Source organism: Pelmatolapia mariae, linkage group LG1 (genome assembly GCF_036321145.2).
Source record: "Pelmatolapia mariae isolate MD_Pm_ZW linkage group LG1, Pm_UMD_F_2, whole genome shotgun sequence".
In the NCBI taxonomy this organism is placed as follows: Eukaryota; Metazoa; Chordata; class Actinopteri; order Cichliformes; family Cichlidae; genus Pelmatolapia; species Pelmatolapia mariae.
In genome coordinates this window covers 1315083-1328649 of record NC_086227.1, presented here as the reverse complement: position 1 = coordinate 1328649, position 13567 = coordinate 1315083, and the positions used below count along the sequence as shown (strand labels likewise).

General features: G+C 44.2%; 1 protein-coding gene across 1 annotated transcript; it reads right to left on the bottom strand.

Annotated features, from left to right (window-relative positions):
- Positions 1-1879: 1879 nt before the first annotated feature.
- On the bottom strand, positions 1880-12014 carry LOC134628433 (alpha-2Db adrenergic receptor-like). The gene is made up of 2 exons (XM_063475141.1): positions 11688-12014; positions 1880-3127 (listed from the first exon to the last, which is right to left on the bottom strand). Exons 1-2 carry the CDS (start codon positions 12012-12014, stop codon positions 1982-1984), a joined length of 1473 nt encoding a protein of 490 aa, XP_063331211.1. The 3' UTR covers positions 1880-1981.
- Between the last annotated feature and the right edge of the window lie 1553 nt (positions 12015-13567).

Genomic DNA, 13567 nt, shown 5'->3' with positions numbered 1-13567 from the left:
AGGTGGTGTCCTCCAGCTCACGCTGGGGTATTTCTTTTTTGAATGAGAGGTGGCAGAAATGAGAATTAGCACTTCCACGGTTCTCAGACTTGAAAGTGCTTAAAAGGAGGATGAGTCGCTGCCCCAAATGGAAAGAAGTTAAGTATTTCAAGCTCTTGTTGACAACTGAGGAGTGCATGTCCGCAGTTAAGTGGACACAAACGAGCTGTGGACAATGACCAAAAGGGGCTTTGATCATAATGCACAAAATGGAATTTATGTTATTTTTCATAGAAGTCAATGCAACTGGAAGTCTTTCTGCAACAAGAGGAATCCAGTAAAAAGAATTGCAGTTTATGGCACTGGCAGATATGTCCATCTTATATGTGAGCGGGGTGCAGTGGTTGAATACGCCGCCCCTACATGTGCCAAAGTGTTTGTGACCAAGGCACTAAGAGCCAACTTGCTCCACGTGGCAGGGAAGCACCTTGGTGGCAGCTCCTTACACGTCATACTGTGTATGTGCATCTATTTAATTAAATTTTTAAAAAATATTTTTGGCATGTAAGTGCAGGCTGTTCACTTACAATCCTATGAATGCCCGAGAACACTCGTGACCATGTAGTCATCTGCATATCCAGACATGTTTGTGTGTTATGTGGCTCATCAAATACAGAGCTGATCTGGATTGGTACTCTAAGAGAGACTTTCTGTTATGCCTGCTGTTCCAGCCTGTACATGGATGTATCAGTTGTGGCTCCTCCAGCTGCTGTGTATTTTTGGCACACCCCCTTGTGGCATATATCGTATGATAATGCAGACTCTTCATTTTTCACCCAGCCTCTCACAAATGAATATGTTTGATCTAAAGCAGCTCTTCGTTTTGGACCATCCTGCTTCCTTTTAGATTTTGTTAGGGATGAGGTTCTTACATAACTTTAAAGTTATTGTCAAGAATGATGTTGCATAGCAACTGGAGCAATTTTTGTGTACTGATTACTCACAGTTGCACTACCAACACCTGTGTCTGTGCTTCATGCTTGAAAAGCCATATCAGACTTGATTATAATCTGTTTTATCTTAACTGAAAAGTCATTTATGACGTTTTTTTTGCACAAACTGTTGTAGCGCCTGATTAACCACACTGTCTGTCCAGTTATCTGCAGCTTAGCTTAACGTCGGCCCCTTCGGGCTCCTTACCAAATACAGTAGAAAGGTAAAAGCTGAGTTACATCGCCAGCAGTCCTGAGCTTCCATCTTAAACTTCAGAGGATAATTATCCAATGCTGAATGAGCCTGAGGTTGATTATTTTTAGTGGTTAGAGTCTCGGGTGTAGTTCAACTCTGCCTTTTCTTTCTCTCTCTTTCTGTTCAGCCCGTCTGCTACTGTAGCTGTGCATGCATTTTAATGCCTTTGCCCCCAAGCTGTATAGTGTCAACAGAACACTGTTGCTGCATGAAAAACGGGTACATTTCTTACAGCTTTGTCTGTCTCCACCTGAAGTTAAAGTTTAAACTATGTGCCAGGCACAGAAATTCATTAAAAACACCGTGTGTGTTATTCAAAGCGCAGTGGTTTGTTCTACCCCTCACATTCCTTAAAGCCTTTTTTCGGTCAATGACAGGATTGCAGAGGCAGTCTGCTTGCTTGCTACAGACGTGGAAGAACCATGGGGACGTTGTTCGCTGCCCCATGGATGTTTTCCTCTAATTAACATTCAAGTTCAGGCACAATCCAGGTTGTAATGTTGAACTGTTATTGCATCAAGGAGGCAGAAACACCTGCCTTTAATCGTCTTCCTCTGTGGGTTTACACTAGAATAGAAAGTGATGATTAAATAAATTAGCGAGTGGTTGAATAATGAATCAGTGCTCCGGCTGTATGACAAGCCCTTTAATGTCGATATGACAGCACAGTGGAAAACAGGATTAAAACTGCGTGTCCACAGTTGCGTCTGATTGCGTGTCAGTGCGTGCGCTCACACACACACGCTCAGACATCTTAGGTTCGTTTATGAGTCTGGAATAAAATCTTCTTGAAGGCCCTTCTGAAGTCTCGGTTAAAAATGGTGTAGATGATGGGGTTCAGGCAGCTGTTGCAGTACCCGATCCAGAAGAAGAGGTTGAAGAGAGTGTCAGGGATGATGCAGTTCTCCCTGCAGACAGCGTGGAGGCTGTAAGTGAAGAAAAATGGGAACCAGCAGAGGACAAATACGCCCATCACCACTGCCAGGACAAACGTGAAGCGCTTCTCTCTCATTTGAGCCACTTTGTTTTTGGATAGAGACGTGTGTCTGCTGCGGACGGGCACCGGAGACGGGAGAAGGAAATGGTTGGAGCCGTGGTCCGATGATGCCCACGATATGGAGGCACAGGAAAGAGGGGGCACAGAAGGAGGGGGTTTCAAACTGTTTGCTGTTCCCTCCGCGTCCTTTCCCTCATCTGTTTTCACCCTCCCACCGCCTCTCCTAGGGAAGCGGAGCGATGAGGAAAACGACAAGGATGTTTTTATTTCACCTTGGCAGCTCCGTTCCTCTAAGTCGATCTCATCCAGCTCTCCTCTCCTGTGAGTGCTGCTGTTGCTGTCGATGTTGGAAGAACTGTGTCGGTCGGGGGGCCGCGGGCTGTCCAGCTCGTACTGAGGACAGCCCTTCCTTTGGCAAACCCTGGACGTGCCCACGAAGCACGTCTCGGACTGCGATGGCTGCCGCTCCATCACGTTCTTCGCCACGAACACGGTGGAGGCCCGCTGCTTAGCAACGCGGTATATCTTACAGTAAACGAGTATCATGATGACTCCCGGGGCGAAGAAGGACACCAGGCAGGAGGAGAGGATGTACCATGTCTGGTTGTTGAGGAGACACTCCTGTGTGTGCGTGTTATTCTCACGGTACGTCCCCAGATCCTCTTTGTGGGTCATTAGCAGCGGTGGGGACGAGATGACAATAGATATGAGCCACACGATGCTGATCATTGTTTTGATCCGCCGGGGAGTACGTTTGCGGTTGTAGCTCACCGCTTTGGTGACGGACCAGTACCGGTCAAGGCTGATGGCACACAGGTGGACAATGGAGGAAGTGCAAAAGAGGACGTCCAGAGCCAGGTAGAAGGAGCACCAGGTGGAACCAAAGTACCAGTAGCCCATGACCTGGAAGGAGGACAAAGTGATTAAGACGTGTAAGAAGAAAAGTGCTTATTCCTCAGTCAGCATCTGTCAGCAGGGAATCACTTAATCGAATATTTCACTGCAGTATAAATATTCTGTCAATGCCTCATTACTGCCACACTGGAGGCTCTTACAGCGGCTGCTGCTGTGGTCTTCCTCCAGCCAGTTCAAAAATGATGTGAGCCATTAATCTTTTCCCAGAAATATTCATCAACCCCCCCCAGCTTCTGCTAGCACCAAGTCTGTCCTTTTCCAATGTCCCTTTTCATCTGCCCTCATGTACTTCACTTTTTCATGACCTGCTTGGTAAAAACAAAAAGTAGTACATGTCACCCTGTTGCACTCCTAGTTTATGGATTTAGAGGTGTGAAATGAGCCTGCATGTTAGATGAGGGTTAAAATAAATTGTTTTTATTTGCAAGATCAGCACACAATCATAAACAGCAATTCCTAAAACCGGGCCAACAGTCCTTCTTACTTTTCAAGCTGCTGATCATAGCTGTGGCAGACTGAAATAACAGAACACAGCAGGATCTTTAAGTGTAGTAAACAGAAAGACAGACAGTGAGATAAATGGGAGGGAAAGCCACAAAAGTCCAGGAGCACAAATCAGTAGTTTCATTTCAACACTATTGTTGTTAAACTGTAAATCTTTATATGTAAGAATCACCATGGAATATTCCATCGTTTTTCTTTGAACATCGTACTCTTTGAATTTCAGGCGGTGGGGTGAAGCTGTTCCAACAAGCAGCTCCACAGCTCTAATGATGTACGCTGGCTTCAAGAACAGATAGACAGTTATGAAGATAAGCACTCAGCCGTAGACTGAGGTGTAAGCTCAGCGTTTCTCACAGATTCTATTTATACACAAGACACAAGCGCACTTTAAAAATGTTGCAAACATCTCATTTTATAAAATGCCTTTTCTGTAAATTGCCTAACTTCTAATAATTAATAGATTAGTACAATCGTCTGTCTCTTCAGCGAGTCTCCCGTCACATTGAAAGACGCCAACTCCAACATGTTGGACTGCAGCTGGAGTCTGCACTCCTTGTTCTGTTCATTAGCCTCCGAGTGCCTAGCGAAGCACCACGTGGTTGATGGTTACAGTGGCCCCCTTCTCGTCTCCACCAACTGCAGTCCAAGACAACGACATCAAAGACCACTGTAACCATGACCATCCATCAGCAGGGACCATAAGCCATGCTAGACGGTTAAAATAAGGGCTTTGTAGTTAACTGGTAAGTCTACATATTAGAGCTAAAAATCCTGGCACAACTTCACCTGCTTCCAAGGTGCATGGAGAAGATGAAAGAATTAAAAAAGCAGGAACTCCAACAACACTTGAAGAAAGAAGAACAACTTTAATAATTGACCAACGCGTTTCGGCTTGTGGCCACAAGCCGAAACGCGTTGTGGCCACAAGTATTGCTGGAGTTCCTGCTTTTTTAAGTCTACATATTAGTGCAGTTTCTTTGTGTTCTCTCCAGTCTCATCTCTTTTCCTTGTCAGAGTACCTGGTACAATAGCCGTGTCCAAATTCAGAGGCTGCATCTTCCTGAGGACACGGCCTTCGCGGTCTACGTGGGCCGGGTCCTCCGAAGGCCGGGTAGGCCAGAAGTGAGTGAAACTGGACGGTCTAGCCAATAACATTTTTAAGTTATCTAAGTGACTTATATATCATGTCTAACCTGAGTAGCGAAAACGATGTGCCGAGAGTCCGCTGTTCTCGCCGGCTCTAGTGAGCCTTGAACCCCCGGCTAGCTATCGAGCTGGTGGGTAACAGACGTCTCCAAAAACGTCGAAGCACTTTTACAAATATGTGATTTGAAGTTTACACAGCAACATTTTCACCTGAAAATATCTTAAAAGTTTATTTTGTGACCCAGAAAGAGTAACAAGAGTAATATTAAAACTAAGTAGCTGCCGCCATTGTTGGAAACTGGAATTGGCCGTCTGAGCCACGCTATGAATTCTGGGATATGGTGGGCCACGAAGGATACACCCGACCCATCCTTCAAATCTGGGGAAAAGGAGGACGCAAATTTGGACCGCCTTTGTCGCGTCGCTGTGATGTAATCGACCTACAAATGTGGCCTCAGGAGGATGCAGCCCATGAATTTGGACACCCCCAATGACTCCCCTCATAACTCCACCCGTCCTTCAGCTGAAGAAAGAGGTAGCAGACGAGACTAGGTAAGACTAGTTACAGTGTAACCAGTTAAGTAGGAGACTAAAGACGGCTCAAAGTACCAGGATGACTGTGGTGTGAGAGTGAATACAAAGACCTGAGCAGAAAGCAACAGAAAGTATTACAGATATGAAGCCATGTCTAACACAATACAGCTGCAGGATCATTTCAAGGAATAATAGCTGATGAAAAGCAGGAACAAAGCACCAGGCAGTTATTGCTGAGAGCAGAGGAGAACATCAGAGTGGATTCAGCAGCTACACATCAAACAGGTGCCTCTGAAGTTGAGCGAGGGGAAACAATTAATTAAATTGTTCAGAATTATTTGTCACTTTTTTTAACAAGCCAAGATGTTGACAGTCTACTTCTCACACGTTTTCATGCAGAACGCGAGCCAGAGAGCGTCTCTTCATTACTCAATAAGACGTTCAAATTCATTTCATGTTTCCACCTCAAAGGACAATGAACACTTCCAAGTAAAACATGAACGTTTCTCCATATCAGCCCTGACTGGGCTTCCCCGCTCAGTTACTCAGTTACAATATCATGGTCCAGGCTGTCCGTCAGTGTGTAAGGTGTGTTTTTCCTACTTCCTGTCTACCTCGCCTGCCTCTCCTCACCTGCAGGTCATCGGCAGTACTTAAGGAGCAGCTCAGACCTTCACTCTTCGCCAGATCGTCAGCTATTCTGTAGCGGTAAATTAGCCCTGATGGTCAGCTTGACCTTTGTTACTTCCTGTGAGACGGACATCTTCTTTTATTAGGATCCTCTATCTAACAAGAATGGGTCAACACTCCTCTTCCTGCAGCAACTGTCCCTTTAGTTCCCAAACATTTACTGACCGATGTTTCAAAGATGGGAGATGTTAGACTGTGGTAACCATGGCTCCGTGTGAGCATCTTTAGCTGTTTTGTGTTATTACCATCAAAAACAAAATGACTCAAAATGCTTCAGTTTCTCAGTTGAACCATTTGATGGTTTCTATGTTCTGTTGTAAATAACATGGGTTTATGAGATTCTGCAAAAAGAGCATTCTCTCTAACATGAATCAAAGTCCACACGTCCAACACCAAAAATAATGATATTAAAAATGTACCTGAAGTTACACCAACAGGCACCTCTGTGTGTTTGCACCCAGCACATGTACTCACTGGTATTACTTATACAGGTTTTTCCTACAAACTCAGGGGTTTTCACAACAAGTCACATGCTCCCATACCCACGATGCATCATTCTATCCCTTTAAGACCTTTCTAACTAACCCTCACACACACATGCACACTCACAATCTGAGAGATGCATCAGGGGTTTGGTACATTACCTTCCCCATTAAGGATTGGATGAGGCTCGGCTCCAATAATTGACCTTTGGTGTAGTAGATGACCTGCTCTACTTCCTCAGTCACAGGAGGAATCGATAACCCTCTGAGGTCTACATCAGCGTACTGTAGGCGGTGATCCTGACCCTCGCTCTAACCGAACACTACACTTAAAAAAAACAAAACAAAATTGATGTGTTGGGAAATATGTGATTAGCTTTTGCTGCGTGTCAGCAAAGCGATCATGTCTTTGTTCCAGGTCTGCCAAGACTTTGTCTTTCAATAAACACAAAGCCTGCTGGTTTCCTGGGGTTAGGGTCAGAGTTGTCCCTGACCTCAGAGCGTCAACATTCAGACTGCTCAATCCCAGCTTTAATTTCACACACTGCACTGAATCCCCATCGGTGTTCGAGAAAATCTAGGAAACAATTCCATCCATGACCTTTATGCAAATGTATGAGCAGGAGTGAATTTATGTGTCGGTCTTTTGTGGTGACAAGAAAGCTGTGTGCTTAGGTGAATGCACCTGAAAGGATCCAGTCACAGAGATTGAGCTTCTTGTGTCGGGGCTCAGCCTTAGAGATAAGACGAGGAGATCAGTCAAAGCCATGAGGTGCTTCGGGCATCCTACTGGGATGCCTCATGGGTGTTTCTGTTGTGACGTTTTTTAGAAGGAGACCCCAGGACAGATCCAGGACACGCTGAAGAGACTGACTCTGAGCTGGGCCTCAGTGTCTCCCCAGAAGAGCTGGAGGGGATGTCAGGGCATCTTTGCTGCTGCCCCCAACATGCAGAGCCCGTTAAGAAGTAGAAACTGAATGGATGGATGAAGTAAATTTGTTGCCATAAACAGCTGATGGGGCTCACACTTCAGCAGGCTGCAATTATTACAAGGAGATGAGGGAAGGATATGATTTCATTCAATGTGCTTTAATCAAAGAGTAAAAAATGGAGAAATGTCTTCAACGTTTCTTGTGTCTCAGTAGCAGAGCAGAAGCTGCTGTGAACATTACATACATTCATGTATGTTTTGTGCATTATTTATCATGTATCTGTTTCTTCTGCATGCTTCAAATGTTTTGGAAATGTCTGTTTTCCTTCTGGGTATTCCAAGCTCAAATTGGAAATGCATTTTTAAAAACAAGTGGATGGAAATGCTTCTCATGATCCACAGCTGGATACTAATTCAAAATTCAGCACCAGAAGCTCCCACCCCATATATTTACCCCCGGCTTCATTGTGACGCAGTCTTTATGTGCATGCAGTGCATGTTTTTGGTCCAACACTGGAGGGTTCCTTTAACCCTGTCGTGCATGAATTATGACAACCTCAATCAGGATTTTTATTCATCTTTAACCATGAAAAGATGAATAAAGTACTTAATGTTATTGCATTGCAATTTTGAGGTACTAAAGTCGCTTTGAAGAGCAGCTGTAGACCTGGTCTCCAACTTCGAAGGATTCATTTCAAAAGCAACAAGTTCATTTTCACAGAGTTGCATTACTGGTCATGCTGTGGTCTCCTACCAGTGTTTCCCCAGTGTCACTGAAAGCCTAAAAGCCTGCTAATAGAAAATATGTAAAAAGGTCCGCACCATGTGATTCACAGTCCTTGGATCAGTCTTTATGAGTAAACTAAAGGCTTCACTATATCTTCCACTACACTGTCTTCTTTTGTTGGCGTTTTAATCGCAGTGATTAAAAAAACCACAAGCTGCCCTTTTTCTATTTGTCATTTATCCAAGTGAATGATAAATATGGTAAATGGCCTGTATTTGTATAGCGCTTTACTTAGTCCCTAAGGACCCCAAAGCGCTTTACACTACATCCAGTCATCCACCCATTCACATATTGGTGTGAACATTTCACATGACTTCATTTAGAAAACTCAGTGGAGGATTCCCAGCTGTTACAGCGTCTTCCTGTTGAGGTGTGAAGGTGGACACCCCCGTGAGTCTGTGAAGGTTCTCAGTCATCCAGGTCATCATAGTCTAAGGAGCTTGGAAAGAAAAGCGTCTGGACTTCTTTAAGTTGCTTGAAGACGTTTCACCTCTCATCCCAGAAGCTTCTTCAGGTCAAATGGTGGCGTGTCCCAGATTGACCTCAGAAAATCACATGATAGGGTGGGGCTAGGTTTCACCTGAAACCTTGGCTGATTGTGACCCACACCCGTTTTCACACCTTGGATCGTGTGATTAGGTAGAGGATCATCAGGGGGTCCTTTGTCCTACACTGTCTCACACTCCTACAGGGCTTAAATCTGGGACTCTCCACCATTTGACCCTAGAACTGAAGAAGCTTCTGGGATGAGAGGTGAAACGTCTTCAAGCTACTTAAAGAAGTCCAGATGCTTTTCTTTCCAAGCTCCTTAGACACCCCTGTGAGGTAATCCAGCTTTATTAAGTGATTCAAAATTAGTAATGCACATTTCTAAAAAATATGTTACTGTGTACATCAGCACTGAATATGAATAAATATGTGGTTGTGTTACAGTAAATTATTCATATACTACTATAGTAGGTATACAATTTAACAGTGTAGTGCATATCATTGCACTGCACTGAAGCATCAGAACGGGAGAGAAAGGAAAGAAAAGAAAACTGAGTATTTCAGAAACTGTTGATCTACTGGAATTTTCCACACAAGCATCTATAGAGTTCACAAAGAATGGCAGGAAAAAGACAAAACATCCAGTAACTCAAACAACGATTCATTACAACCAAAGTGTGCAGAAGAGCATCTATGAAAGCATCATACACTGGGCTTGGGCTACAGCAGCAGAAGACCACACCAAGTGCTAATCCTGTCAGCTAAGAACAGTTTGCAAAGGCTCACTGAAGTGAACAATAATAGGTTGGACAAATGTTGCCTCATGAGTCTGGATTTCTGCTGCAAGATTCAGAAGGTAAATGCTGAAACGACATGAAAGCATAGATCCATCCTGCCTTGAATAAGTGGTTCGAGGTACTTGTGGCGTTGTTTAAATACCACAGCCCACCTGAGTATTGTTGCTGACCATGTCTATCTCTTTACATCCACAGTGTACACATCTTCTGATGGCTGCTTACAGCAGGATATGCAAATGATCCCAATCAGGTTTCTTGAACATCACAGGCTTTGAGGGTCGTTTCAAACAGATGAGCTACTTGGGTATGAGATTCCTATTTGATGCAATCTCACGGTAATGGAGCGGAAAATGGGACAGACTTCGTCACAATGGCAGGAGGGCACGTTGCAATGCTGGGATGAAAAGTGTCATGATTGGCTGTGTGCTGCAGGCAGGAAAGGACCCAAAGGCAGACTCGTAGGCGAGACTCCAACACAGGTTTACTCACTGAATGAGTAAACTGTACAAAACTAAACTGGAAAATCTAATGAACTGAACACACAGAAACTCACACAACCATGAGGGAGATCGCAACGCCGGACAGAAGGAAACAAAGAGCTTACACAGGGAACAACAAGGGAACAGGAAACACATGGGGAACTCAGCTGGAGACAGAGGACGCAAAGCTAAACACAACACATGAGACGAAGTACCTTCAGAGTAAGATGGTGTACACAGACAGGAGACTACCAAAGTAAAACAGGAAGTAACGCGAACACATGCACAGAGACATGACTGGGGAAACACGGATAAACGTGATGGAGACGGCGGGGGCAGAAACACGAGGAGGGAAGCAAGACACTCACAGCTAATATAAACACACACACACAGAAAGAGACACAAAGCTAAACAGAACAAGCTAGGCACTACAGAATAAACTCAAGACTGACAAAGTGGACTTAAACATAAATCACATCACAAAATGACAAAAACACAGGAAAACTCAAAACGCTGGGTTTTCTTGGACCATGACAAAAAGCTTTTTTTAATTCCAAAAAAATAAATTGCCTAAATAAATTTATTGGGTGACTGGACTTTAATTCAAAAAAATAAAAAATAAAAATAGTGGAGGCTTACAAATGATGCAGACTAGTTGAGTCCACAGCACAGTCATAGATGCTGATACACCCTGACTGGTACTGGGCTGTACTGGCAGCTACACCTTACTCCAAGCAGTCATTTGTATTGATCGCGGCTTCAGCTGAAAACGTAGCAACACAAGAAGCACTAAGCTGTGTTATATTGTGACCCGCTCTGAGGGAAGTGAGCTTTATGTACTCTAATGAATGCCATCAGGTCCTTATTAGCTGTTCTATGTCGTATGATTGCGCATGTCATACGCCTTAATCAGGCCAATGTATTTTAACATACTGTAAATATTGTTTCATAAACAAGAATGAGTTTGGACTTTTATTTCAGCCTTAACATTTATCAACATGATGACATGATTTACTGTTATTACGGCGTGCCTTAGGATGCATTAACAATGCGGTTTGGCCTCTGATGTACCTTATCACCAAACAGCAGGAGGCTGCAAGCTCACGGGGCTCAGATCAGTCCCGTACGCTTGGTACTCGCAGAGGGTCGGTCTGTATAGCAGCCAGCGAGCGCAGAGTGAGAGGATGATGAAAGTGAAGAGAGAGGGGAGAATGGAGGGTGCCCTGAGGGTGAAAGTAAGGATGAGCAGGGGACAGAGAGAAAAATAGGATTGTATTTTTTCAGGCTTTTTTATCATGGAAATCATAAATACTCAAATGAAAATGAAGAAAATCATGTTCTCTTAACCTTGATACTCCCAGTGAAACTCATTTAACCATCAAATAATTGTAGACTGCAGTATGTTGAGAAATGAAAGGAAAGGGCTGCACAGAGTCTACTCGTCTGTCGGCAGACTCAGCGTTGCCAGAGCTCTGTGGTGAGCCCCTGCTTTGGTGCAGTGAACACTGTATTTTTTCACAAGAGAAGAATCGAGATGGAGAGAAACCTCCAGACCAAGTTTGAACAACATCTAAAATTATTGGACTTTCAGAGATTTGACCTGATCGGCACTAATACAGCTATTAATTCTAGTTTGTAAACAAACAAGGAACAGGAACAGAATACATAGAAAACTGGGTGAACTTGGAACTACAAAACAGTCGCCTCACCTCATTGGCTAGGGAGAAGGGGATGACCAGCGTTGCCACCAGTATGTCCGCTGAAGCCAGAGACACCAGGAAAAGGTTCTGAGGTGCCCTCAGGGCTCGACTGGTGAACACCGCCACCACGACCAGCACGTTCCCCACCACAGTCCCCAGGATGATGACCGTGACCACCAGTACGATAAACACCGACGCCACCTGCGAGTGAGGAGGTAGAGGAGGAGATCTGGACGAGCCAGAGCTCGCCTGGCTGACATTCTCCAGAGAAGAGTTGGGTATCAACGTGGCCGGCGTGGTGGCCGTTACAGGCGTCAACGCCTCCGATACATCCATCCTGCTTAGACCACTGACGCTGTGATCTCCATTTTCACTGAAGTCCAGTGCATGTGTCTTTATGTCACAAAAAAAGCCAGTGAAAACACAGAAATGTCCCCCAAATATCTTCACCAACTTCAAAATATTAAAGTTTCAAAAAAAAGAAAAAGAAAAGATGATTTGTCTCTTGACAAAAATCGATTTCTGTCGTTCTCACAGGACGATAACTATCCTGAGTATTTCATACTATTATCCTCTGAAACACGCAGCTTAATATCAGTGGTCGTGCCCAAACACACTCTGCCACTACATGAAGGCTTTGCATGAGAAATTTCATTAAGAAAGAATTTCAAATCCCATCTTCTAAAGTCCCCACTTTTAAATTTTATATAAAAGCTACAGACTGACCTGTTTAACTCCAGTGAGCTGAAGGAACGAACAAAAAGACAAGCATATGGCTGCGTGCTCTAGTTGGAGTGAGGACAGAAAGCCTATTTGGGATGCATGGTACCCTCATTCTGCTGCACTGGCAAAACAACCAGCGGCTGAAAAGTGGAGGGAAAAAAATACTCAAAAGAAAAGATTAAATCTTTAAAAATAAAAAAAAGTGTCAAGAAAAAAAAGCAGGTCCTCACTTTCATGCGAGTTATTGCTGAGCTGAGTGACAGTGCTGCTGCCGCTGCTGCCGCTGCCGTTCACTGAGTCGGTACTGCTGGAATAGAGAAGAGAGGAGGAGGAGGAGGAGAGAGAGATGAGAAGAAGAAAGACTTGGACAGGAGAGAGAGAGAGGCAGAGGTGTTTGAAGGAGAAGAGGCAAGGAAAAAGCAAAGGAGTGAGACAGAAACGATGGATGAAGTGTGAGAGTATGGGAGGAGGGAAAAGGGGAACACGGGGAGATATGGGAATGGGGAATGAAAAGGAAACTAATGAAGCTAGAGAGAGCAAAAACAAGAAGAAGAAGATGAAGATGAGGTGAAAGAGGGGAACTGGAATTGGGAGGAAATTGAAAATAAGGGATCGTTAAAAAGAGAAGAAAGGGGAGAGGGGAAATGAAGGGTAAAGATGAACAGACAAAACAGGAAACAGAAAAGAAATGAGAAGGTGTAGAAAAAGGAAAGACTGCAGGGGCCTGTGGAGGAAAGAGGAAAAAGGAAGGATGAATGGCAGGAAGAAGAGGGGAGGAGAGGCGAGAAGAACAAGAGTAGTTATGTAAGAAAAAATAAAGAGAGAAAAGGGAAAAAAACAGAGGGGAAAGAACGGACAGGAAGATGAGGAAAACCGGGCAAAGCAGACAAGGAAAGACTGGAAGACAGGAAGAGATGAGGAAAACTATGACACGCTCAAGAAAGAAGAGGGAAGGAAGTGGGAGGAATAAGGAACTGAGTGTGAAGGAAGCAAAGAGAGAAAGGGAGATTGGAAAGTGGGCAGTAGAGAAAGAAAAGAGGGGAGAGAAAGGAGAGGAGGTAGAGAAGGAAATGGAAAGGAGCCTCGGAGAAAAGAGAGAAAGAAGAGTTGTGTCAACTTCTGAGTGCTCATCAGTTTCCATTTATCCTGAGATGAGAGAAGTCAGA